The 27,455-nt window shown below is 40.8% G+C and overlaps 1 protein-coding gene across 2 annotated transcripts; it reads right to left on the bottom strand.

Moving 5' to 3' along the window:
* Nucleotides 1–8,779: 8,779 nt before the first annotated feature.
* CRP (C-reactive protein, pentraxin-related) lies at nucleotides 8,780–18,035 on the bottom strand. 2 transcript variants are annotated; one of them, XM_011970424.1, is made up of 3 exons: nucleotides 17,871–18,035; nucleotides 17,017–17,632; nucleotides 8,780–8,808 (listed from the first exon to the last, which is right to left on the bottom strand). In XM_011970424.1, the coding sequence occupies exons 1-2, from the start codon at nucleotides 17,929–17,931 to the stop codon at nucleotides 17,019–17,021; spliced, it is 675 nt and encodes a 224-aa protein (XP_011825814.1). In that variant the 5' UTR covers nucleotides 17,932–18,035; the 3' UTR covers nucleotides 8,780–8,808; nucleotides 17,017–17,018. The 2 variants fall into 2 exon arrangements, with proteins under 2 accessions (XP_011825814.1, XP_011825813.1); XM_011970423.1 differs by lacking the exon at nucleotides 8,780–8,808 and having other exon boundaries at nucleotides 15,797–17,632.
* Nucleotides 18,036–27,455: the final 9,420 nt, after the last annotated feature.

Raw genomic sequence — 27,455 nt, 5'->3', positions numbered from 1 at the left:
ACCTGAATCTGTCGCTGAATTCTTATTTGTTTCACTGATTTATTGTCAATTACTGTTTTAATGCCATATTGATTTGATTCTAGTGGCCTTATAGATATTAAGTTCTGGTATCTAGTAAAAAAAATCCCTACTATTATTTTTCTTTTCAAAAATTTCCTGGCATTTATTACATATTTATTGTTCAAAATCAATTTCAGACTTATTTTCTTTGATTAATATAAGCTGGACATTTTATTCAAATAATAGTAAATGTATGCATTAATTTAGGAATGATTGACATTCTTGGAATGATTGAGATCTTATAATATGAAGTCTCTCATCCAGGAAGATGTCATGTCCCTCCAATTTATTCATGTCTTGTCCTTCAATAACACTCCCTTTTCCTTCATATGGTCACAAGACCATATGGTCACAAGCATGTGACTCTTCTATTAAGTTTTTCCTTGAGAGATTGACAGTTCTGTAGAATATAACAAGCTAGCCTGGGCTCAGGGCTCCTTTCCTTGAGCTGAACTCTGCAAAAACCGCCAAAGTGAGAAGGATCCCAATACAAAAAAAGTAGGGAGAAATACTTGGGAAGAACAGAGGTGACAGAACACCAATGTGATAGAAAAAAGGGTTAGGGCAAAAGGAAAGCAGGTCCTACAACTGGGGAAGGGACTGGGAAACCACTTTCTAACTGGGCCTTTTATTGTCTTTCCCACATTGCCCTGGAGGATTATTATTCATTCTATCAAAGTGGGTTGATGAGAAAAACTGCATCCCAGCCCAGCACTAGCACCAGCCTGAGTCACATCAGGGAGACTAGCTGGGGTGAAATGCTCATAACAAGAAGTTCACAGAGTTTGGCCAATTACTGAGCATCCTCTTCTCCTCCCTTCCTCTCTTACCTCACCCATATAAGAATCAGTCACAACAGAGGAAGACATTATCTGGAAAACTGAAATTCTTGGGGCAGAGGTGTTAGGTAGGTAGGGGGTCCCAAAGGACAGGGCTGCCTGGTGGCAGAAATGAAGTAAACAAATAATTGAGACCTTGTTACAACACTAGAAGCTCTCCACACTGAGTCCTACTCTGTTCCCACTCCCAAACTCACCTAGAGGAGAACAAGCTGGAGTAAAGTACATATGACCATCAAGGTACAGATGACCTGTCAAGGTAGTTGATAATTCTAAAGGAGTATGTGTTTACACAGAAAAGAGCTAATATAGCAGACCTGAGGCTGCTACCATTAGAAACGCCTATCTGCAAGCCTACACTTTCCCTTTTGCTGTAAGAAAATGCAAGGGTGCTCTAAAAAAAATAAAATAAAATATAAAATAAAAAAACCATAGAGCAGGCATCATACTTAATCTCGACTTATTGAAATCATTCCTCTCGACATTAGAAACATGAAATGGATGTCTACAGTTACCATTTTCTTTTAAGTGAAGATGCTAGACAGTAGAATGAAACAAAAAATGATTTAGGAGTCCATAGTGACAAAAACAACTGAAAGAATAAATGAGGAGAAAATAAAACTTTTCACTTAAAAGTAGAAGTAATGGTGGAAATAGAAAGTGACCATTTGATAAAGTATCATAGTAATAATTAATCTATCCAAAAAACATAGATAGATGCCACAACTAGTGAGTGAAAGTCTGATGGGAAATGATATATTCACCTAGTCTTAAAGTATCTCCTTACTACATTAATATTAATTACAAGAAGTAAGTTTCAATGGAGAAAAGCAGATAACATCACTTTAATCAAACGATCAAGTAATGAGAAAAGTCAAAATTGTGTCCTTCTTGATAGAACACAATGAGAAGAAAACAGTCCCAAATCTGTGATATTTCTGCTGAAAATTCATAACCTGAATCTAATCATTAGAAGATTGGCCGGGCGCGGTGGCTCAAGCCTGTAATCCCAGCACTTTGGGAGGCCGAGACGGGCGGATCACGAGGTCAGGAGATCAAGACCATCCTGGCTAACACGGTGAAACCCCGTCTCTACTAAAAAATACAAAAAAAAAACTAGCCGGGCGAGGTGGCGGGCGCCTGTAGTCCCAGCTACTCGGGGGGCTGAGGCAGGAGAATGGCGGGAACCCGGGAGGCAGAGCTTGCAGTGAGCCGAGATCTGGCCACTGCACTCCAGCCTTGGCGACAGAGCGAGACTCCGTCTCAAAAAAAAAAAAAAAAAAAAAAGAAGACATCAGACAAATCTGAACAGAGGAATACTCTGGTTACAGCCTTCTGGTGTTAAAGTTTTGAGAGTTAAAGAAAGACTGGAAAGGATGAGGAAATGCTCTAGAAATCAAAGGTGACTGAAGAAACCTGACAACTAAATGCAGTGTGTAATCCTGGTTTGTATCTTTTTGCTATAAAGGACATGATTGGGACAATTGGTGAAAGTTGAATGGGATATGCAAATTAGATAATGGTGATATTTCAGGGTTAATTTCCTGATTTTGATGGTTGTATTGGGGTCATGTAGGAGAAGGTCTTTGTTTGCTTGAATTACACACTAAAGTATTTTAGTGTGTAAGGGGATGATGGGGCATCATGTCAACAACTTACTCTTAAATGATTCATAGAAAATATTTTATGTAAAGTTCCAAGATAGCCACAGCTAACCTATGGAATTAGAAGTCAAAATAATGCTAACCTTCAGCTGGAGAAATTGTGACTGGGAAGTGGATGAGGGGCTTATCTGATGTCTTTTAATGATTAGATCAAGTTATGAATTTTGGGCAGAAATATCACATAATTAGGGCTGTATTCTTCTCATTACTAGAATTACTAGATCTGGGTAATGGTTCCACAAGTATGTTTGCCTTGGGAAAATTCACCAGGCTATATACTTGTGATTTCTGCATTTTTCTTATGTATGTTACACTTCAATTTAAAAACAAAAGAGGTCCTTGCCTCCTAAACATCAATAAATCAGCACGTGTTAACCAAACACACACACGCACACACACACACACACACACACACACAGAGCAGAAATCTCCCTATCAAGAAGTGATTGTGCTGTAACATTTTCAACATCTTTGAGGAAAATTCACCAACACGTGTACTGCTTCCTATTATGGAGACAGTATTTGAATTACTTGTATCTTGTTGAAAAATTCAGAGATCTGTAGTGGTATGCAATTGTTAGACCTCTCCTGAAGCTACTTGATCCCCTATCTATCCCATGTATTCTTAATAATCTTTTAATTTCCATTTTCCTGCCTGCTTTATTCCCAGAAGCATAGTGCTGAAATAAATGTGGACTCTGTCTCTGGACATTCCCTCCTTTCTCTAAGGAGCAAGCAACCTCACATTTGTAACAGGCCATTCTGTGAGCAGATTTATGGTCTAACAACTCCTTGCTCTTTAAGTATTTTTCCATCCTCAACAGAATCCAAAGCATTTCTTAACTGCTGCTTCCTTCTGTAGAATTAATTAATTCATCAAATATTTATTGAGAACATACTAAGAATCCATACCATTCTAGAAACTAAGAATACAGTCGGGAACAATGTCTACTTTCATGGAATTTACAGTCTAGTGGAGAAGCCAAACTGTAAAGAAACAACAATATTTTTTAGATAGTAATATTTGGTTAGAAAACAATAACAGGATTCTGATCTGAGACAGAATGATGTAGAAGCCAGCCAGTCACATGAGGCTCTGAAGAAAGAGTGCTTCGGGCGCAGAGAACGTATGCAAAGGCTTTGAGACGGAAGCAAAGCAAGCATATTGAAACTCACTGCTATACAAGTTCCAGGTGACCGTGATTTTGTCTGATGTGGGTATGTTTCTGGTTTTACTGCTTATCCAAAGCATCAAAAGCTAGTGCCTGTCATATCACAGTCATTCAATATATATTTGTGGAAGAAATGATCAGACAAAATGGCAGGGGGGCTGGAATTCAGAGAGTGAGAGAGAAGCGTGACGATACAGAAGGAGCACGGGTCCGAAAACACAGGGCCATGAGGGTCAGGTAAAGGGTTTGGAATTTATACAAATGGCAGTGGGAAACTTTTGCAGGTTTTTCATCAGGAAGAGACTTGATCTTACTTACATTTGAAAAGATCATTCTCCTTGTTTAATGGAAATGGGGAAGCCTGAGTGGAAACCCTTCCCCTTTGAACCCAGCTTCCCAGCAAAGGGCCTATAGACTCCAACTTAATGCTGCATGGTTAGTGCTTCCAGGCTTTACTCTCAGGAGTCCAGCAGCAACCCTTGTGTCCTGGACTCAGCTCCTCCCCAGCCACCACTGTTCCTCAGATTGAGAGTTTCCAGGCCCAAAGCAACTTGGGCTATTCAATGATACAAAAACCTTTCCTTCCTCTTCTTTTCCTCAAAGGCGTGATCTGATGTGCTTCCTCTAGTGCCCCACCTCCTTTCTCTCCACGCCTCCTCTGTTCTTTGAAGGGAGCCCTGTTGCTGGGTTTTGAAAGCTACAGCTAGCTGCCCCTACAGATCCTGTTCCTCTTTTTTTATTTATTTATTTTTAATATTTTGAGATAGAGTCTCACTCTGTCACCCATACTGGAGTGCAGTGATGCAAACTTGGCTCCCCGCAACCTCCAACTCCCAGATTTAAGTGATCCTCATGCCTCAGCCTCCTGAGGAGCTGGGATTACAGGCATGCACCACCATGTGGCTAATTTTTTTATTTTTTAGTAGAGATGGAGTTTTGCCATATTGCCCAGGCTGGTCTCGAACTCCTGGCCTCAAGTGATCCACCTGCCTCGGCCTCCCAAAGTCCTGGGATTACAGGCATGAGCCACCGCACCCGGCCAGATCCTGCTCCTCTTACCCTTTGTAGGGCCAATGTGGTCGGATCACAGTATCTTCCTTTTCGTTTCCATTTCCTGTTCTTTTAAGGTAGAATAAGGCCTTTTAAGTAGATTTTTATCCTCCATGTGTTTCTGATGTCCTCCTAAAAATCTGAATGAGACTTTTCTGAGTACATGCGAAATTCTGAAGCTTCCTTACCCTCTCGCTGACTCTTCCGTGAGCCTCTGAATCAACCTGTTTCCTGTAGCCACAACATTCTAGGTATAGGCCTTTCAAATTCTCCCCTTATGCTTTAACTTTGTGATAATTTCTACGACTTTTTTTTCAGCCCAAGCTGACACATTCTCCCCATACAATCGGGTGTCCCTTCTTCATTATCTACCCATCGATGGATCCCTTCACCACACTGAGGCTCTGACCCAGAGCCTGGGTAATTGAAATCATGATCACTAACAATCATATTAGTCATAAAGTATAGATAGCATGCAATGAGCACTAGCTTGTGCAGTGAAATGGGCCCTATATTATCCCCCATTTAAAAGATGAGGAAACCTGAAGAATGCAGCATATAGTCATTTACCTAAGATCATCCAGCCGTTATAAGATGAAACCAGGACCTGAACTCAGTTAGTCTGGTTATCTTAACCCTTGAGGGTGAGATGGAGCAGGGACCCCACTTAGAAGCCTGCCAGCCCACATCCCTCACCCATGCATGGAAATAAAGGAAAATCTTGAGCTTCTTCAAGGGAAATTCCAGGTACCTAGCTAGCCTAGAGAAGTAAATAAGCCACTTGATAAGCGAGAAGGTAATAGTAGCTACAAGCAATAGCCAAGGAAATTAGAATCACAGGATGTTTGGTTCCCCTATAGAAACTAAAAATAACATCCTAATATATGTTCCTGAGTTGTTTTTCAGAAACCCAACCCCCCACCAAATGCCATTATCTGAGATCTCTGTGCCAGTGGATGGAAAATGCTGTCTTCCTCAGATGACCAAAGATAGTGGGGAACTGAGGACTGAACACTGACTGCTGTTCTTCGTTCTAAATTTCTTCCTGAGAGGCCTGAAGAAACTCACGCCCACAGGCCAGAGCTCAATATTTCTGTGGACCCCAAGTTTTTAGACAAACCTTAACCAATCACATATCAGAAAATTCTTTAATCCACCTATGATCTGTGGCCCTCCCAACTTGAGATGTCCCCCTTTACGGAGGCCAAACCACCGTATGGCCTCCATGTGTTGATTTATGACTTTGCCTGTAATCTCTGCCTCCCTGCCTTTAAAAACCCTTCCATGTAAGTCATCAGGATGTTTGGGTCTTAGATTCTCCTTGTCTGGCATCTTGCAATAAAGGCTTCACTTTCTCCCACTGCAAATCCTGTTGTCAGCATTTGACTTTGCTGCACCAAATGGGCAGACCCAAGTTCGGTTGAGTAACAGGGTGGAGAGGAAAGGTAGACTTTAAGAAACTGCAAATGAAGCATATAAATGTACAGATTATGCCTTCGAAGTCCCTCTTTGACCCCAAACATGAGTAAAGCATAGAGAAGAATAGGATCTATTTCTGACTTTCAGATCCAGGCATCAACAATACAAAGGCCAAAGATTCCATGTATCAGGGCACAGTTTGTTTTGAAATGAGCCTGCCCCAGCTCCTGGAGAACTTTGACAAGTCTGCCCTGATTCTAAAAGGAAACCCACCCCTGATGAGGAAAGACTCTTTGTGCTATTTATGAGAGACTGCCCACTACACTGTTACTCCTCTTAGAAGTCTGAAATCCTGCCCAGGCTCCACTCTGGCTGTTTGCAGGTGAGAATCTCTCCATGGAGGAGCTTTCCTCTGTCTTCAAGGTACTCTTAGAGTTTTGAGGAAACAATATCACCTCTTTGCCTGTTTAGAATAAACTGAGAAATAAATACTTGAATAAAAATCACATCAGCCTTGTGGCTAGCAATGCTTGATTTGAAGGACCCAGCTCAAATCTCAAGTGAACATGGCCTTCCTGAAACTTTCTCCCCTGAAGATCTATGCTTCAGGACAGAACTGCAATGAGAATCTCCACTTGCTTCATACCTAGTGAAGAGTGAAATGTCCCAGAGCCCCAGAGATAGCTGTCATGCGTAGGCGACCTTGGACCTCTTTGCTGGAAACCGATGAATATCAGACGTGGGACATGGCACTAGTCTCAAGGAGAGGAGCCAGACAGAGGAAAGCAAAGCTTCCCAGACTATAACCCTCTCCAAAAGAACCCAAGACCTAATCTTGTCTGATGCTGCTGCTATTGTTAACTGTGTCTTCCCCAGCATTCTGAGTCATCCCTTTAAGAGAGACATAAAGACACAACTACGAAAAAGTGCACCTGAGAAAGTCTGTGACAATCAGCAGAAATTGGTGGAGGTGGGGAGTGTGTTAGTCCATTTTGCATTGCCATAAAGGAATACCTGAGACTGGGTAATTTATAAAGAAAAGGGGCTCAATTGGCTTCAGTTCTTCAGGCTGTACAGGAAGCATGGTGCTGGCATCTGCTTCTAGCAAGGGCCTAAGAAAGCGTACAATCATGGTGGAAGGTGAAGGAGTGCCAGTGTGTCACATGGCAAGAGCAGGGACGAGAGAGGGAAGGGAGAGATCACAGGGTCTTTTAAACAACCAGATCTTTTATGACCAAACTGAGCGAACCCACTCATCACTAAGGGGATGGCACTAAATCACTCATGAGGGATCTGCCCCCATTATCCAAACATCTCCCACCAGGCCCCACCTCCAACATTGGGAACCATATTTCAACATGAGATTTTGAAGGGACAAACATCCAAACTGTTTCAGGGGATCATTTCAAAGGGGAGTTGAAAGAGGCTAATCCTGGGGCTGAAATACTTGAAATTCTTAGTATTACCTAAGTCCATCAGCCAGCTTGCAAAGATTCCTAGGGAAATTGTGGCCAGGTAGGCAGAAAGGAGACAAAGAGAATGTACCCCTCATACTGTATTTGAATAAATAGTGAGACTGAAAAGTACTAAAATATAAAAGAAAATTATCTAAAGCATGCAAAAGATGTATGTCAAAAACTTTAAAGATTAATCACAGGAAAATGTAGAAAACTTTAGACAGTAACTATATTAAACTTTTAAGTATATTGAAGAAAAGAGAATTGATGAAAAATCATTGGAAAAAAAACATACTAAATCTGAGAAAGAATTTAAGGAAACTCAAAAAGCATCACAGAATTTTCAATGGCATTAGAAAAAGTGAGGATCCCAATATGCAAAGCAGAAAATAAATCAGTAATATGGAAGAGAGATTTGAAAAAAATAAAATTTAAAATATAAGGATCAGGACATGGAGAAAAGTGACCTGAGGGATGATAAATAAGAAATCAAAAACCAATAGAAATTTCACCTAATGAATATTGGTCAGCCTTAAGAAAGAAAATGGAACAAATTAAACAACAACAACAAAATATGACTTAGATTTCTTGAATCTTCAAATAGAAAGGATTTAAAAAGTTACAGATAATTCTAATTTATAATGACCACATTCTAATGATGAGGGCAGAATGCTGGAAAATACTCCTGTATTCCTTAGTTAATACAATAAAGCACAATAAACCATGGTAGGTGTATGGATAAAGGCAAATGAAAATATTGGCAGAACTATAGTTGGACACATGCTGTCTTTTTTAGGAGAAAAAGTCTGGCTCATTTGCTCTTAGACAGACATAAAGGCAGCAGCTCTCAGCTTTGGCAGAACACTGGAATCACTTAAAGAGCTTTAAAAACATGGATGGTTGGGTCTCACCTCCAGGAAATCAGATTTAATAGGCCTGGGGTGTAGCCTGGTGATTCTAAGCCATGAATGGGACCCTCTGCTCTGCACTGGCCCTTGTGCTGATGAAAGCAGAGTGAAGAAAGAAGGGAAATACAGGACCCTTGGGGTGAGAGAGCCAGGTATGCAGGACAAAAAGACCTCAGAACCAAAGTCAGGGAAATGTCAGGTGTAATCCCAGGAGGAACCTTTGGGACCTGCAGTTGGGCCTCAGGGTCACCACTAGGGCTTGGTGAACTCTTCCCTGTGCACTTCGTATGTCAGCGTCCGCCAGTCAGGGACATTAGGACTGAAGGCCGCACCAACATAGATGGCATTAATGTCATCTGGCCGTCTAATCTAACCTAATATCTAATTTCACAAAGTCCCACATGTTCACATCTTCAATATCTCCCACCCAGGACTGGTTTGTGTCAAAGCTCTCACTGAAGGGATTCTGCTCCTGCCCCAGGATGATGCCTGCCTCTGTCCCCACAGTGTATCCCTTCTTCAGACTCCTCCTCACCATGGGCTTCCCATTCACCCAGAACTCCATGATCCCTGAGGCCGACTCCAGTTTAAACAGAGGTACACGGTGCAGAATTCTTAGGAGACTTTAAAATTATCCCAGTTCCACCCACGGATGTGCTGTAGCCTCCAGTCTTTTCCTTAGAGAGGAGGATTCATTATCTAGTCCTCACAGCATAACCAAAAAAGGCTATGTTCACAGGTCAGGTGCATATAGACATGGAGACCCACAATAAAGGTCTTGAGTGCCTTCTTTAGCTCTGCACTCAGGATCACAAAGGAATTGTCTGACTCTGGCAAAACACAAAACCCTTTTTGTTCACATCTGTAGGATAGAAAGCAGAGAGAGAAAAGGTCATCGGTTAAGCTTGCCAGGCCACAAAGATGTATTCCTCGCAACATACAGAGAGATTGGACTTAGAAACCACAGCCTGAACTCTGCCCCAGACCACAACCTCTCACCCGTGCTGGCCCTTTTCCCTAACCTGGCTTTGCACAGGCATATTCGCAGGACAAGATCTTAGCCATCAGTGGAAGCAGTGCCTCCCTGTCTGAGGGAAAGCACTGGGAGGCTGATGAAAACCAGGAAACATGGAAAACTCCATGTTTAGAGACCAGGAAACTCCAGGTTCCCTCCCTGCTTTTGGTGTGCCTGGAATTCTGATCATTCTCTTGAAAAAAGTATCAGTGGCTGAGATTCTGGGTTTGGACATCTGAGATCCCTCTGTTTCAAGTCTGCCCCACCTTGACCTCATATGTGCAGCAGTCAGGATGTCTCAGCTGGTAAATGATTTTCCAAAATTGCCCCCTTGGAGCCATGAATCAAAGCTCTAAGAGCAAAGAGAGCAAGATAAATCACAAAATGAGAGATCAATATGGGTTATTTATTAGAGAATGCGCGATGCCTGCTGGTGCTCCAACAACTCTGTGTGGCATCGCCTGGTGAATTAGGACAGTCACATTTTGAGAATCCATTCCAGGGAAATGATGTAAAATATTGGGAGGGGGAGCTTTTTTCACAAAGACAACCACTTAACATTACTTAGGATAGCAAACAGAAAATTGGGGCATGTTTAAGTAAACTGTATATGTTCTACATCCACCAAATACAATAGATAGCCATTTAAATGTCAGTGGTGAATCTTATGATATAACATGTAAATAAAAATGCTTTTGATAAAAGAAAAAATAACAGACTTGTATATACACTATTTTTAAAAGAAGTGACTATTTTAGAAAAAAAGTATAAGGAATGCTTCCAGACAATATGTTCTTATTATAATAATGGAATTATGGAGGATTTTTTTTCCTTACTAACTTTTCATAATGTGGTTGTATCCATTCTAAAATGAAGTGTGCGTGTGTGAGTGTGTGTGTGTCTGTGTATGTGTGTGTGTGTGTGTAATTAAGAAGCAAGGAAAGAGGGAATGAAGATCCCATTTTATGAATAAGACACCCAGTCTCACTGTGGTTACTTGGCTTTATGCCCAGAATGCTTAAAACAGAACAATATCAGCTAGACATCCTGAGCTATATATACATTTAGGTACCAAAGAATTTCACAATACATTAATTCCCATATAAGACATCATTTCATGTAAAAAGAATCTGGAGCTTATTCATCATGATCTCATCATGAGTTTTCCCATTGATATCCAATGAGAAATTGATAATAGAGGCTGTTTCTCCATTGACTAGGAGAACCAACTAACATATGGGTAGCATATTCTAAACACGCAAGAAAAAAAGGACTATTACAAATGGTGGTACATTTCTGGACTAGTTTTTTTAATGATGTATAGTTTAAAAATTTTTAATATCCTTTTACAAACTTTTTGCATCTATTTTTTTAATTATAACACTGGCTTAAAGTAATTGCTCCAAAAGCTTTTGTTCTCTCATTCTAACCATTTGCCCAATAAAAGGTAAATGTATAATTTAAACAAAAATAAATCGTATAGGTGAAAGGATTGGTACAAAGAAGGAAGAAGACATTTTTCCGATACCAAATTGCCTTCTTGTTAGTGTCTGGGCTCCTTAGGTGAGTTAAAAGAATGCAGCTACCAATGCAATAGGCGAACACTGGGAATTTCATTGATTTCATGGAGCCCACTACATTATAGGAACTACCTCTAAAATGGATATGCTGTAAAGAAGGCCTAAAATTGAAAAAGAGAGAGAGCGGCAGAGAGAAATAGAGATGGAGAGAGCAAGAGCTAAAGCAAAAGAAAGAAAAGTGCGCGAGAGAGAATGAAAGACCTTCCCACAAACCATTTTACAACCCACCCCTGGCTCCAGCAACCTGCCAGTGCAGCTCTGTAACTGCTTGCAGCATATCACAGAGCATTCAGTGAACTTTATCAGGAGAGAAGTGTAACAAGCTTGCAATGCAACCTTTACCCTTCCCTCAGCTATGTTTGTTTGGAAAGCCTCTTCTCTCTTCCTCCTACATCTGTGATGCTCTGATAAAAATACTTAAGGATTTCAGCTTTTCAAATATCTTGGCACTTTGGTTTCTCCACACTACAGAGATACAAAGTATCAACTGGGGAAAAAGGAAAATACAAATACAATATTTGTCATCACAGTGAGGCTTTACTGAATAAATAGGAACACACTAAATACAGGGCTGTCGCTTTATTTAATCCTAGAGCTATGACTCCAAACTCCAGTGTTGAAATGGAGTTTGGTATGCTCTCCTGACTCAAACTGAAACCACTATAGCATAAGAAAATTAAGAAACAAGGGGCATACCAGTCAGAAATAACCACATGAACAGTTAGGGACCACAGCTGTGACTCTGCAATCTTTTCTAAACCATCACTCACCCTAGAAGAGTGGCACCTAGAAGAGTGGCTGTTGGAGACATGGCTATACACTGTAATCATTAAGGAGGTTTAAAAGTAATGATGCCTGAGTCTCACCACCAGATAATCCAACATAATTATCTGATTATGGCCTAAGCAACTGGATTTTTGAAAGTTCTCCAGGTGGTTCCAATATTCGTATCCAAAGTTGAGAATTGCTGGCCTAGAGAGTCCCTTGTATGACTCTATGTGTTTGGTGAATGCCAGTAGGATGTGAAGTTACATCTAAGGGTGTGCATGACTATAGAAGAGATGGAGGTCAGAGAAGAACTTTGACAATATGGCACAATTGTATTCATGCTAAGACTGAATAGGATTTCTATGTGCAAGCCATTCTCCTAAGCACATAAGAACAAAATAAAAAGTAGGGAGATTGCCAGTGGATCTGCAATGGTAGCTAACACTGAATATACGGCATCCTGGAATGACTTCGCCATAAGAAAAAACACACATCCCCACACCCTCCCTCTTGCGCTAGGGGTATAAGTGTAGGGTGTAAGCTTCTGTTGCATGTAGCAGTAGAATACAGTGGTTAGAAGCATAGAGCTGAGTAGCCAGACTGCCTAGGTTCAAATCATAGCTCTGAGAAAGTTAATTAACCTCTCCAAACTTCAGTTTTCTCATCTGTAAAATGAGGACTATAAAATATTACATAACTCATAGTATTGTCATTAAACAAGTGAATATATTTAAAAGACTTACAACAGTACCTGGCATGGTAAGAGCTCAGTAAGTGTAAGAAGTTTTTGTTTTTGTTTTTGTTTTGTTCTAAGATTGTGTGTGATCTTCCCTGTGTGATTAAGTAATTATCATCCTGGGGGCAGTGATGAGACTTTGGAGATCACTTATCTGTGTGTATAAAGGGCATAGGACAGAAGGGTCCACACTGAGTGAGGCCTGAAAGAATGCACCAGAAGTAGGCCAAGGGGATGACCTGGGTACAGAGGCACTAGATGCTTCTTTAAAGGTGACCACCTGCCTGCAAGCTTAGTGGGAGCCAGGCATGTCCCTGAGGTAAGAAATCTGAGCTGTCAGGAAAACACTACAGTGATAGCTCTAAAAGCACATGGTACAAAAGGGCTTGTGCTCTTGCATATTCCTGAGCGCTAACCCCAGAGGATCTACTCTAGGAGGACTGGGGTCAATGAATCTATACTCAAACACCCAGATGAAAATGATGCCTGTAATCAGCAGACTATAAGTGATCACTGGGCCAGGTGATCCAGGAAATTTGAGCTAGGAGTCTGCGTTTTCTGAAGGAAAAGGCTAACAAGCCCACTTAACCTACGTTCTAGTACAGAAGAAATGAAAAGATGCATAGATGAAATAGAGACAGGGAGCTGAAGAGAATGAATCCAGGCAAGTATGACAACCCATCTGAGACTAGTGGGCAGTTGTCCTAGGATAAAACTACCTAGAAATCAAAGCAGTGCTTCTCTTTACCCTGGGATTCTAGTGGTCAGAAATCCATACTTTGGAAATCTGATCTAGGTGGTGGTGGTGGTTAACCATCTAGAGCCATTTGCTTCCTTTGTCAATCTTTGCTTCCCTGGGGCACATCAAACTTGACGATAGTGACAGCATGGGGGAGAATATCACAGATTTAACATTCTACTTACTTTGTCAGCTGGGACTCCAAATCCATTTCCATCAGATCCTGGTCTCACTTTTGAGGCAGCCTGTAGTCTCTTCTCCGGGGCCTGAATAGACCAGGTCTTATCACAGAGGTGGCTTCTCATCCACTCACCTGGCCTGATATGTAGCCCATTCTTAAGACTGCTCTCTCCATGACCATCTCTTTTTGTAAAGTGTGCAAGGCTTGTTGCCTGGCCAGTGAGCTAATATTTTTTTCTGACACAGGGAGATTTTAGGTTTCTGATCTGCACGTCACTATATTGCATCCCACACTAAGTCGCTTACATTAGGGTCAGGCCTGGCCCTAACCCTTATACCAACGTGGCTATTTTCAGCTCCAAAAAGAAAGTGTTCTATCAAGTAGCAGCCTCCAACATCTCTGATTCATACTATTGGTCTACTTTCTCTTATTTGGCCTGTAAATGCACCACAATATCTCTTCAAGCACTAGGCCACCATCCCTCTTTCACCTCCTTTCTATTATCAGTTTTATAGACCATTTGTCCCTATGTCTTTTTAACTCATTCCCTGAGGCCTGATTCTACTTCTGGAAAAATCAGATCCATGGTCCCTACTCTATCAGAAAACCAGTGCTGATGGCATGGCTTTATTAGCATCAGCTAGAAGTGGCCACGGTGGATGCTTGATCTTACTCTCCACTTACTGCAAAAAAAAAAAAGCATTGCTTAGAACCAACATGCCCAAATCAGAATCATCTTTGGCAGATGTCATCTAACATTTAATTGGATTACATCTAATAGCTCTGTATGGTACGACAATTCACCAGTTACCTGGAAATACATTTTCCAACAAGATTACATTGATGTATCCACCAGTACGCTAAATTACTTAAATTTAAACATCCTACGAATGCTTTGTTAAGATTTGTTAATGTTCTCTGAATGCAAATACCAGGTGTTAAAATTTTCCTGGCTCAAATTATTAAGGCCAGAGGCTGTCTACTACACTATGTATAGTAAGATGCAAGCAATTGAATTCTGAAGAAAATATTAGCTCAACCCACATCCCTGGGGAGTTGGGATGGCCTTTTATAATTAAGACATATCTGGATTATTTAACTAGAAAAGAGTATCCATCCTCTCTTCTGCTTAGCTGAATGTGAGGATGGATGGATCTGCCCTAATTGGACAACAGAGAATATTTGCACTCTCCTTTTTGTCTGAGAATGTATCCTTAACTTCTGTGCTTACAAATGGTTATCAAAAGTCAATTAGAGAAGTCAATATTCATATAAATAACGGCTTCAAAGATTTGTTATTCATCCTTCTAACATTCCAAACTTAATTCTTAGCAAATGAGAAACTTCAGCTGCTGCCAACGGAGATAAATTCTAGCAAGTTGTATTTTTATGGCGTATAATGAATCTACGTTTACGGATATAATACAAAATGGCTTAATAAGAAGAAGAGCAGAAAACTGTTATAAGAGCTTACTACGTGCCAGGCACTGTAGTAAGTGCTTTGCTTGCATGATTTTCTTTGATTCTTATTGCAATCCTTTGAGCTACTTACTATTATTTCTCCTGCTTTGTAGGTAAGAAAACTGAGACATAAAGAGGTTATATTACCTAAGGTCACATAGCTAGTAAGTTGTAAAGCCGGGATTTGAACTTAGGCAGTCTGATTCCAGAACCTCTGGGCTTAACTAGTTTACCATATGCCTTCCCTAGGTAACCATTTGATATGCAGGAAGCCCCATAATTCATTCCTGGCTGTGGTCTTTATGGAGTAACTTCTACTGGTCACTTAGTACTGAAAGACCGTGTTGAAGGACACTTCTGGAGGAAGCCAGCCGCTGTCATCTTTGAGTGGTCTGTTTCTACAAAGAACCGGAACCAACTGGGGCAAGTGCATTCTAGTCACTGAACCTGGCATCAGATTCATGGATCTCAATGATCTTTAGTTTTTGCTCCCAAATTGGAATAACGATAGAATGAGAGTATTAAAACCCCCACAACTGGCCATACATGAATGGCCAGCTGTCTCAAAAGAGGGATGTGCTTGTCAGAGGGAATCCCTTCAGGGGACTCTCGGGGACAGGTTGAAGTGTCATGGATATGTTGTGTAATGGGCAGTGTAAAGTTACAGGGACTTGGTTTCAAAGGCCCTTAGAGAAGTTAGTCACAACCTCTACAGCAACCATCAGAAAACAGCTTGGACTTGCTCAAGTAAACACGGGCTTTATTGGCTTATGGACCTGGGCAGTCCAGGTATAGATCTGGTTCCGGAAAAGGCTGATTCAGAGACTCCATGTGGTCAAGGCTCTGTTGTTTGTCAATCCCTTGGCTCCTCCACTTCCAGTTTGGCTTCTGTCCTCAGTCTCTCTCCATGTGGCAAACAAAATGGCTACTGGTGGTCCCAGGTTCATGTCTTCTCAGCTTGGAAATCCAGCAGCAAGAAGATGTCTCACTCCTAAAGGCCGTAACTCAATCCTTGGAAAGGCTATAATTGGTCCTGCTGGGAACACATAACTATCCAACTATCCTCCAGATAGGGAGCTAGGGAGATGGGAGATGGGCTACTCTGACAGGACACCCTGTGGTTCATGTCCACTCTTGTGGCCTGGGTATATTGGGAATGAGGGGTTGAAGAAAGAATTCACAGCCCCACAAGGTTCATGTGCAAAAGGGGAGGAGTTTCCCAGAAGAGCCATAAAATTAAGAAAGCACTGCGAGCAAACAAAAACTATTGTTATGTAAGTTCTTGGCAGTAACAACATATTTATACCTAGTGCCTCATTTTGCTCTGGAAAAAAAGCAGACCTTCTCTGCTAGGGCAATTCTAACGGCCTTTCCAGTGTGCTTTGAGAAAAATGGAGGAACTGTGCAGTATTGCAGGGCTTCCCATTTCAGGAGACCTGGGTCCAGCAGTTCCATGGCATGATCATGAGCACTCTGGACCCAAACCAGAGACCTGGCCAATGTCCTGATTCTGAGACTGAAGAGCCCTGTGAATGTGGGCAATGCCCTCCTGCTTTCTGGGGGTCCTGGGCGGGGAATGAAATAGAAGACCAGCACTTCCTTCTCAGTTCTTGCCTTGTGACATTTTTTAAAACATCATTTCTCCTTTCTGGGTGTCAGTTTTTTCATCTATGTGAGGGTAAGACATTACCTCCAAGATCTGTCCAACTTAAAAAGAAATAAAAATGAAAACAAAACACCTCAAATTCTGATTCTTTTGGACAAAGTTTCCCAGCATAGTTAACGAGCTCCCAGACCAGACACTTTACCCCCATTCTCAGGTGCTGAGGAGGGTGGAGCAGGCCTGCAATGCATACAGGGGAACAAAGGCCCAGAGACAGCCACATGGGAACCAGGCAGTGTGAAAAACCGGGAGGTACTAGAGACAGAGACATGGGGCGCATGCGGTGTAAAAAACTGGGAGGTACCATCAGGACCATAGCTGGGGTTTGATGAACACTTCACCTTGCACTTCATACTTCAGTGCCCCCCAGTCCAGGACATTAGGACTGAAGGGCCCGCCAAGATAGACAGTGCTAATCTCATCTGGTGACAGCACAAAGTCCCACATGTTCACATTTCCAATGTCTCCCACCAGGGACTGCTGTGTTTCAAAGCTCCCACCGAAGGAATCCTGCTCCTGCCCCAAGATGATGCTTGCATATTCCCCCACAGTGTATCCCCTCTTCAGACTCTTCCTTACCCTGGGCTTTCCATTCACCCAGAACTCCACGATCCCCGAGGCGGACTCCCAGCTTGTACAAATGTGTACTGGAGCTACTGTGACTTCAGGAACTTCGAATAATATTTCAGATCCACCCACTGTAAAACTGTATCCTATATCCTTAGACCAAAATATAAGAATCTCATTACTTTGTCTCTTGGTGGCATAAGAGAAAATACTGTACCCACGGGTTGAGGACAGTTCTGTGTAGAAGTGGAGGCACACAGTGAAGGCTTTGAGAGGCTTCGTTAACCGTGCTTTGAGGGTTACATAGGAATTATCCGACTCTTTGGGAAACACAAAAGCCTTCATCGACATGTCTGTGAGCCAGAAAAACAAGCAAATATGAGAGATTTCTCAGATCACAAAGATCTAACCCCTCACTTACGTATAGAGTTTAAAGTTGAGAAACAGACTGACCCCTTCTGCAGTTACACACACACATCACACACACACACACACATCATGATGGGTGCTCCACTGTTCTGTTCATACAGTCTTAGACCCCATCCCCATACCTCAGATCAAATCTCTCCCATAGCCTGGGGTGGCCCTTACCTGTCTGGCCAAAAGCATGAGAGAGGCTGGTCAAGACCAAGAAACACAACAGCTTCTCCATGGTCACGCCCTGCTGCCAGTGATACAAGGACTTGAATTCACTCCTTTGGAAAAGATGTATTCCGCTGAAAGTTCAGGGGCTAGAAGTCCTAGATCTCTTGCCTCAGAGCTATCCCCTCCTGCCTGGATTTATATCCAAAGCAGTAAGGGAGTTTGTGCCACTTGGTAAATAATTTTCCATCATTGCCTGTTGGGGCAAGTGTCAGAGCTTCGGGAAGAGGAGAAGCAAAATTATTCCAGAACAGAGAAATCAATGTGGGTTATTTATTACAAACTCCTATGACTACTGAATTACCAATTCTTTGTGACAGGAAAAATGAAGAAATCTCCCAGGGTTCCACTTTGGCTATCTATCCTGAGAAAATAATGGGAAATAGTAACATATTAAATGAGTGGTCATCTGGGTGCACATGGTAGCTGCCTCTCCAACACCCACTTCAGCCCAAGTCATAGAGTTTGACGAAGGAAAGCTGACAGCTTCTGGATATGGATATTTTCACTAACCTCTTTCAGAATTTGCTTATTTACAGATTGGGAAATGAGGAAAACAAATATGCCCTTCCCTGAGTCATGGACACATTTTCTTAGCCAACTGATTATACTTATTAAGAGCTCTCTAAACATCTTGGCACTAAATGACAGCCCTGACAGTAAAAGTCCTGTGAAATGTGTGCTGATGACAGACATAGCATTATGTCAGAGTTTCTTCCAACATTTTTCTCTGAATATGTAAAGCTTCAGGCAGGAGTCAGGATAATCTGATTCTACTCTTTCCTCTGTCCACAAGATTCAAGTAATCTCTCCACACTGTCTGTCCATCTTACTACAGTTCCCTACTTAACTCACTCTTCAAAATGACTATTATACTCCTTCTCCTTGCTCCTCAAGTCCCCAAAATCTCATTCATTCTTTTACTCAGCTGATGAACTCACCTTTCATTGAGAAGTTAGAAGCAATCAGAAAAGAACCACCATATCCTTTGTAGCAGAGGTTTCTAGCCATTCCCTCACATCCATTCTCTACTTCTCATAAGATAAGAATAACATTTTCAGTTGGGCGCTTGGTCATCCCCTCAAACACCAAATTTCCCAGCCCCCACTGTAGATTGCAGTGATAATATGATTAAATTAAGGCCAATGAGATATGAACAGAATAGGGACAATCTCTAGGTTGTGCTCTTTAAGAAAGGTATATGCTTTCCCCTCCCACTTCCCCCTTTTTCCCTTTGGCTAGTATTCAGTCATGATAGCAGGAGATGGAACAGTTCACTTGCAGGCCAGCAAGTGTAAGCTGCATGTTGAGGTTGGCATGGCAACAAGATAGATGAAGCCTGGATAATTGAGTATGGAGCCACTGTATCAGCTGTAGACTGCCTACCTGAACATTTACTTAAAGGAGAAATATTCTCTTCTTTTGTTAAATCACTTTGAACTCAGTCTTTCTGTTCTTAACACCTAACTGATATCCTTATACATCCTCCTACAACCCAGTGTACCAGCCTTTCTGTCTTCCTCTATTAAAAGTGATGAGCTCTCCCTGTATTACATCTAAGGCCAACCCTTGCACTTCTTCAGTGAATCCCAGACTCTGTCGACCACACAAGGGATTTTGCTCCTATAGGTATCCTATCTTCTGCATTATTAATTTATTCATCTTTACTTGATCATTTCCATAAAACCATACTATAATAAATTTAATACTTTAGAGAAAGAAGAAAGAAAAGAGAAAAAAGGAAGGATGGGAGGGAGAGAGGGAGGAAGGAAGGAAAGGTTTATGGGTGTTTACAACCTCTATTTTCCAATCTCCTGTTCCCTCCTCAATCCATGGAAATCAGACATTGGCCTTCACCACTCTAGTGAAGCCAACATAAACAAACACCTCTCTCATTAAATTCAATAATGAATTTTCTGTTCTTATTTTACCCAGCTTCTCGGCAACATTCAACACAGTTTATAACTTTCTCCTGAATTCTTATTTGTGTGTGTGTGTGAGATGGAGTCTCTCTCTGTCACCCAGACTGGAGTGCAGTGACACAATCTCAGCTCACTGCAACCTCCACCTCCTACATTCAAGTGATTTTCCTGCCTCAGCCTCCTGAGTAGCTGGGATTATAGGCACATGTCACCATGCCCAGCTAATTTTTTATATTTTTAGTAGAGATAGGGTTTCATCATGTTAGCCAGGATGGTCTCAATCTCCTGACCTCGCGATCTGCCCATCTCAGCCTCCCAAAGTGCTGGGATTACAGACATTAGCCATCATGTCTGACCAACTTCCTCCTGAATTCTTGCTCCTAGTTTAAAAGCGAAATAATTTCAAGGCTTTATGCCTAAAAGAAGTGGTCTTCTGTCCCACCACTCTCTATCTGATATGGTTTGGCTCTGTGTCCTCACCCAGATCTCATCTTGAATTGCAATTCCCACATGTCAAGGGAGGGACCTGGTGGGAGGTGGATGGATCATAAAAGCAGTTTCCCCTATGCTGTTCTCATGTTAGTGAGTGGGTTCTCACAAGATCTGATGGTTTAAAAGTGTTTGGCAGTTCCTCCCCACCCTCTGTCTCTCCTGCCACCTTGTGAAGAAGGTACCTGCTTCCCCTTTGCCTTCTGCCATAATTGTAAGTTTCTTGAGGCCTCCCCAGCCATGCAGAACTGTGAGTCAATTAAACCTCTTTTGTTTATAAATTACTCAGTCTCAGGTAGCTCTTTATAGCAGTGTAAAAACAAACTAATACAGAAAATTGGTACCAGGATAGTGGAATACTGCTATAAAGATTCCTAAAAATGTGGAAGCAACTTTGGAACTAGCTATGGGCAGAGGCTGGAACAGTTTGGGGGGCTCAGAAGAAGACAGGAAGATGTGGAAAAGCTTGGAACTTCCTGAGTTTTGTTGAACAGTTTTGACCAAAATGCTGATAATGATATGGACAATGAAGTTCATGCAGAGGTGTCCTCAGATGGAGATGAGGAACTTATTGGGAACGGGAGTAAAAGTCACTCTTGCTATGCTTTAACAAAGACACTGGTGGCACTTTGCCCATGCCCTAGAGATCTGTGGAACTTTTAAGAGACATGATTTATAGCATCTGGCAGAAGAAATTTCTAAGCACCACAGCATTCAAGAAGTGACCTGGCTTTTTCTGAAAACATACAATCATATGTGTTCACAAAAAGATGACCTGAAATTGGAACTTACATTTAAAAGGGAAAAAGAGCATAAAAGTTTGGAAAATGTGCAGCCTGACCATGTGGTAGAAAAGAAAAACCCATTTTCTGGGGAAGAATTCAAGCTGGCTGCAGAACTTCGCATAAGTAATGAGGAGTTGAATGTTGATAGCCTAAATAATGAGGAAAATGTCTTCAGGTCATTCCAGAGATCTTCATAGCACCCCCTCCCATCACAGGTCCAAAAGCCTAGGAGGAAATAATGGTTTCGTGGGCCAGGCCCAGACCCCCGCTGCTCTGTGCAGCCTAGGAACATGGCATCTTGTGTGCCAGCTGCTCCAGCTCCAGCCATGCCTAAAAGGGGGCAATGTATATAGCTCAGGCCATTGCTTCAGAAGGTGCAAACCCCAAGCCTTTGTGGCTTCCAAGTGGTGTTGAGGATGCAGGTGCACAGAAGACAAGAGTTGAGCTTTGAGAGCTTCTGTCTAGATTTCAGAAGATACATAGAAACACCTGGATGTTCAGGCAGAAGTCTTCTACAGGCATGGAGCCCTCATGGAAAACCTCTACTAGGGCAATGCTGCAGGGAAATGTGGGGTTGGAGTGCCCACACAGAGTCCCCACTGGGGCACTGCCTAGTGGAGCTGTGAGAAGAGGGCCACTGTCCTCCAGACCCCAGAATGTTAGATCCACTGACAGCTTACACCTGTGCTTAGAAAAGCTGCAAGTGTTCAATGCCAGCCCGTGAAAGCAGCCACAGGGGCTGTACCCTGCAGAGCCACAAGTATGGAGCTGCCCAAGGCCATGGAAGCCTACCACTGGCATCAACATGCCCTGGATGTGAGACATGGAATCAAAAGAGATTATTTTGGAGCTTTAAGATTTCATGAGTGCCGTGCCAAATTTGAGACTTACATGGGGCCTGTGGCCCCTTTGTTTTGGCCAATTTCCCCCATTTGGAACAGGAACATTTACCCAATGCCTATACCCCCTCTGTATCTTGGAAGTAACTAACTTGTTTTTTATTTTACTAGGCTAATAGGCATAAGTGACTTGCCTTATCTCAGATGAAACTTTAGACTTGGACTTTTGAGTTAATGCTGAAATGAGTTAAGTTTGGGTGACTGTTGGGAAGGCATGATTGGTTTTGAAATGTGAAAAGAACATGAGATTTTGGAGGAGCCAGAGGTGGAATGATACGGCTTGGTTCTGTGTTCCCACTCAAATGTCATCTCAAATTGTAATCCCCATGAGTCGAGGGAGGGATATGGTGGGAGAAGATTGGATCATGGAGGTAGTTTTGCCCATGCTGTTCTCATGGTAGTGAATGAGTTCTCACGAGGTCCGATGATTTAAATGAAAGTGCTTGGCAGTTCCCCCCTCACTCTCTCTCTCTCTCGTTGCCTTGTGAAGAAAATGCCTGCTTCCCCTTCACCTTCCACCATGATAGTAAGTTTCCTGAGTCCTCCCTCAAACATGTGGAACTGTGAGTTCATTAAAATTTTCTTTTGTGTATAAATTACCCATACTCAGGTAGTTATTTACAGTAGTGTGAAAAACAATTAATACACCATCCTTGACTCACAAGTAGAGCTGAGAGATAGACCGTGCCTCAATAACATTGTTTGAGTCTCTGAATCCAGTCTCACCTGATGCCAGCTTCACCTCACGTCTTCTGAGTTTCATTAGTCAATAAACTCCCTTTTTACTTACTGTACACATTTCAGCAGGTATTATGATACTTCCATTTGACTAACTTTTGACAAATAGAAATGCCTTCCTAACAACACCCTGAATCCAGGACATTGTGTGTCCAAACCAATCATCACTTGCCCTGAAATAATACATACACTGGTATCCTTGCCACCAGAATCCTTCCACAGAAGCACAGGTTTTATGCAAGGGGAAGCATTTAAACTGAGTCACAAAAATTGAAGTGGGAGGTTCAAAACTAAGAGAATAATGTGAGCATGGTTACCGCCAAATTTCATCTTCTATTGTTTTGTACACAAACTCTGAAAAACTTATTTGAATCTCTATAACTGTGATTGTCCACGTTAATAAATTAGTATCTTTCCAGTCTAAAATTGTATGAATTTGCAAGACAAAATTCTAAGATATCCTACTCCACAGTTTGTACCAAGTCATTCTTTTATTCAGACTCTATCCTACTTAATTTATTAGTGTAGCTTCTACTTGGTATTTACTACTTCTTAATCAGTATTAGAATTGCTGTTCTGCTTTATCAGCAAAATAGTTACATTTGTACTTGTAACATATTGCTGTTTGTCTCTGTTGCCAATATTTCTATAAACTTATTACTAAAATAATCTATAGAAAATTTGGGCCTATGGTCTTTCACATGAAGCAAGTGAGAGACTTTGAAGATTTCTTGAACAAAGAAAGAGTAGAGTCAGATCAGTGTTTTAGAATTTTTATTGGCAGCAATATGAATAATATATTGGTGTGAGAGAGATTATAAATTGGTAGACCACTTTGTGGGTCTTAGTTCATTAATTCAACCAAGACATATCTTAGGAACATTTTCTAGGGATCAGGCAATAAGCCAGTTAACTAGACAAATTATGTTAAAGATAATGTGATTTAACACTTGAACCTGGAAGGCAGAGTTGCAGTGAGCCGAGATCGTGCCACTGCACTCCAGTCTAGGTGACAGACAGAGACTCCGTCTCAAGGAAACAAGCAAACAAAAAAGATAATAGGACTCAAAACTAGTACAGAAGCAGTAGGAATGCAGAGAAGAGGATGAACGTAAAAGGTATGTCAGTAAGAAAATTCATAGAAATCAAAAACTGATCAAATATGGAGCTATACAGAGCAGTGTTCAAAGTTATGTAGCTAGTACTCCTATGTCAAACACTATGTGAATGAGGCCAAGAAGATTTGATTATTGATACATAGACCAGTTGATTTTACTTATTTGGTGGTCAAACATTACAACTCTAACCTTGGCTAGGCAACTGAGAAAGATAATCTAAGGTCAAGAATAACTGTACAGATAGATTGATGCAAATACAGCATCATCATCTCTATTAGAAAAAAATGAGAGGAAAGTCAGACTCTTTTATTTATGGATAATAGCATTTGTTTCTTGAAAGCCAGCCTATTGCAAAGCCTGGCACAGAGTTGGTGCTCAGTAGTGCTGTGGGGTGAATAGATAAAGGAATAACTGAAGGAATGGCAGAAAAAGCATGGAAGACAAATTTCATCAATGGTGGACTGAGCACTAACACTAGTATCATCTTCCCACTTCAATTCCTATGAATAACAAAAAAAGCATTTTTTAATATAAGTTAATGTAGGGCCAGGAAAAAAAAAAGTTTCATTCAACAGAAATAAATAGAAGAATCTCTGGAAGTCAGAAAGCAGATAAATTATATTAATAGAAGAAACCATAACCCAGAACATATGCAGAGGAAGGTCCACTATAAAAATTTGAAGTGTTTCAGGGAATCTTGAAAGAAAGGGACAATGGAAACAAGTGGCACAAAGTATTGGAAAGATTGATTAAGGGGTCGCTGCTACCATGCCTCTGGGCCAAGCATTAAGCAGCAGAGGCATTTGCTCTTAGTCTGAAGCAATCAGAGTCCTTTGGCCTGACAGGTGGGACCTTGCCCAAGGAGTCCAAAGACACTCAGGAGGAAACCTCATGCTCCCACATCCAAAAGACAAATTAGTGGTATACCCTGCCAGCACTTCTGGCTCATTCCTCATAATCCCTAGAGATAGGCTACAGAAAACAGGAATGGCATCCATAGAAATGCTGAGAGAATTAATACCATGAAAAGTGGGCACCTCATTCAACAAATACAATAGGAAACAGAGTATAAGAGCAAATAGAGAAGTTTTTGTTGAGAAGTATAATCAATATAATCAGAGTATACAAAGTTTAGACAAAAAATAAATAAGACAAAAATCTTGAGAATCAAAACTATGATACTCAGAAAAAGGATTTCAGAGAAAGAAAACATTGAGATTGGAGGTAGGAAAATAATCAAAGAAATAATACAAAAACATCTTAGAGTAGCTAACAAAAGTAAGTGATCAGATCAAAAGAGCTACAGAGCACCAAGCAGGTATTAAAAAGATCCATGTCTAAACAATGGCAAGGACTTTGATAATTAGGGTACAGCGAAAAATTGGAAAAATCTCCAGGTAGCATGTATATGTATACTAGAAAGGAATGAGAATCAACAGGTGTTAGAAAAGTATCAAGAAAAAGATAGATAATTAAAAACGAGCAAAGAAGATAAAACTACCTGACTTATTTTAAGAATCCAGTAACAAGTTAACACAAAACCCAAACAAAAATGGTACAAAAAAAAGAAAATGAGAAGCCATTCTCATTGATAAACATAGATGCAAAAATACTACATAAAGTATAAGCAAGTCAAATCTATGTGTAAAAATTTTGAAACGTTATAACTAAGTAGAGTTGTTAAGCAAACAAGAGAAAATGTCTAGGCAACACTCACATGCCCACTGGAGCAGCAGTTACTGGGGACACTCACAGTTAGAGCTGTGAGAGGCCCTCAAAAACCATCACATTCTAGGGCCACGCTCAGGGATCTGGTAACACAGAATATCAGACTCTAGGAGAGGGATCCCTATCCTTGAGCTATGAAGCTGCAAGATTAGAGAAGTACTGGCTTCTTCCCTGGTGTGACCATAGTCCATGAAACCATAGCAATACGGTGTGACAACCTAGCATTCATAGTTTGAGGGGGCATCTGCCCTTCCCTGGTGTGGCTGGGGGCTGAGATCCAAACCTTGCAGTTGCAGCTAAATGACTCGGCAAGCTTAGAAAGGATGAAGCACAAAAACATTCATAGCAAGAGTCAACAGCCATCCCCTGATGTGACTGAGGGCTAAGTGTCTAAGTGTTGTGATTGACAAGGATTGTTTGCCTGAGCCGTTTACATTGTGATTTACAGTATTCCAGTACCTTTTCTGTGTAGCCAGCTACAGAGGGTCATCTTGGAAAAAGTAAAATAATTAGCACTTACATCTCAAGGGTTTTCCTCAGAAATGTAGGGATAGTTTCAGATAAGAAAAACCTACCAATGTAATTTGTATTTCTTTGACAGACTTAAATAGCAACATCATAAGACCATTCCAATAGATGCCAAAGTTTTTAAATTTATCATTTCTCCATTCTTACTAAATTAAGAGTAAAAAGAATTTCTACTAAAAACCTACAGCAAATATCATACTTAAAATGAAATTTTAGAAACTTCCCTTTAGAGTTAAGGGTATGGCAAGATGCCTACTATCAATCTACTGCATTGTCCAATCCAATGCAGCAATATGAGAAAAAAAAAAGTGGTCTGATGATCAGAAAAGAAGAAAAGTGTACAATAATTTATACATGTGATGGTCTATATTAAAAATCCTAGAAAATCTACACATAAACTATTAGAATCAACAGGAATTCACCATTTGTGTTGGTATAAGGTAATCATAAAACACACTAAGATACTCATTTTTATAGCAGAAACCAACTAGAAAATAAAACATATAAGAGATCCCAGTCACGTTATCAATAAAACTCATAGAGCACCTGGAAGTAGGTCTTACAGAAATGTGCAACACTTTTATAAAATATTATATTATATTACTAAAGAACATAAAAATGAATAAACGGAGACCTAGACCACATCCACTGAGTGACCCAGCAACATAATAGTGTTAATGTTCCCCAAATTAATGTATATGTTCCATTAAATATATTCATACCCTATGATTCAGTAATTCTACTTCTAGGAATATAACCTATAAAAATTCCCTCAGAGACATATACAAGGAAATTCTTTGCAGCACTGCTTGTTACTGGGAAAACAAATAGAAGGAATTCAAATGTTGTTCAGTTGGGAAATGCATATTCATATGAAGGAATGGTGTACCACAGTTAAAAAGGATAGAAAAGATATGTATATATCCTGCCCTCCAACAAATACAAGGGTTTGAATGCAAATTAGTCCATGCATAATTAAAATATGAAAAAAAAAACTTAGATAAATAAAACAATAGTGCCAGTATAACATATAAGTTATATTTATTCATATACCATCTTCCCTAACAGGTAATGTAGTAAAGAAATAAAGTTCACACTTTCTCACAATTAAAGAAAAATCCTTAGTAATATGTAAGTATTTTAATATAAAGGCTGAAAATTCTACCTAGTACTGTTAGTGCATACAGTAGATAGTTTAATGGCTTCAGAAATTATTATGCATTACACGGTGTTAAGCTTTATTGTGATGCTGCAAGTGCTGATGAAAGAGTTGCCATGACATTTCTCTCTGTGTTAAAATTTTGTTTTATTGATGACTAAAGCTACA

The sequence above is a fragment of the Mandrillus leucophaeus genome, unplaced genomic scaffold, assembly GCF_000951045.1.
Source record: "Mandrillus leucophaeus isolate KB7577 unplaced genomic scaffold, Mleu.le_1.0 Scaffold947, whole genome shotgun sequence".
Classification (NCBI taxonomy): domain Eukaryota; kingdom Metazoa; phylum Chordata; class Mammalia; order Primates; family Cercopithecidae; genus Mandrillus; species Mandrillus leucophaeus.
This window is presented reverse-complemented; position numbering and strand designations above follow the sequence as displayed.

Bases quoted from the DNA above. Each gene is read 5' to 3' on its own strand.
- CRP (XM_011970424.1), bottom strand. From the start codon at position 17,931: ATGGAGAAGCTGTTGTGTTTCTTGGTCTTGACCAGCCTCTCTCATGCT. The intron at 17,633-17,870 runs GTAAGGGCCACC...TCTGGCTCACAG, and splicing joins TCATGCTTTTGGCCAGACAG to ACATGTCGATGAAGGCTTTT.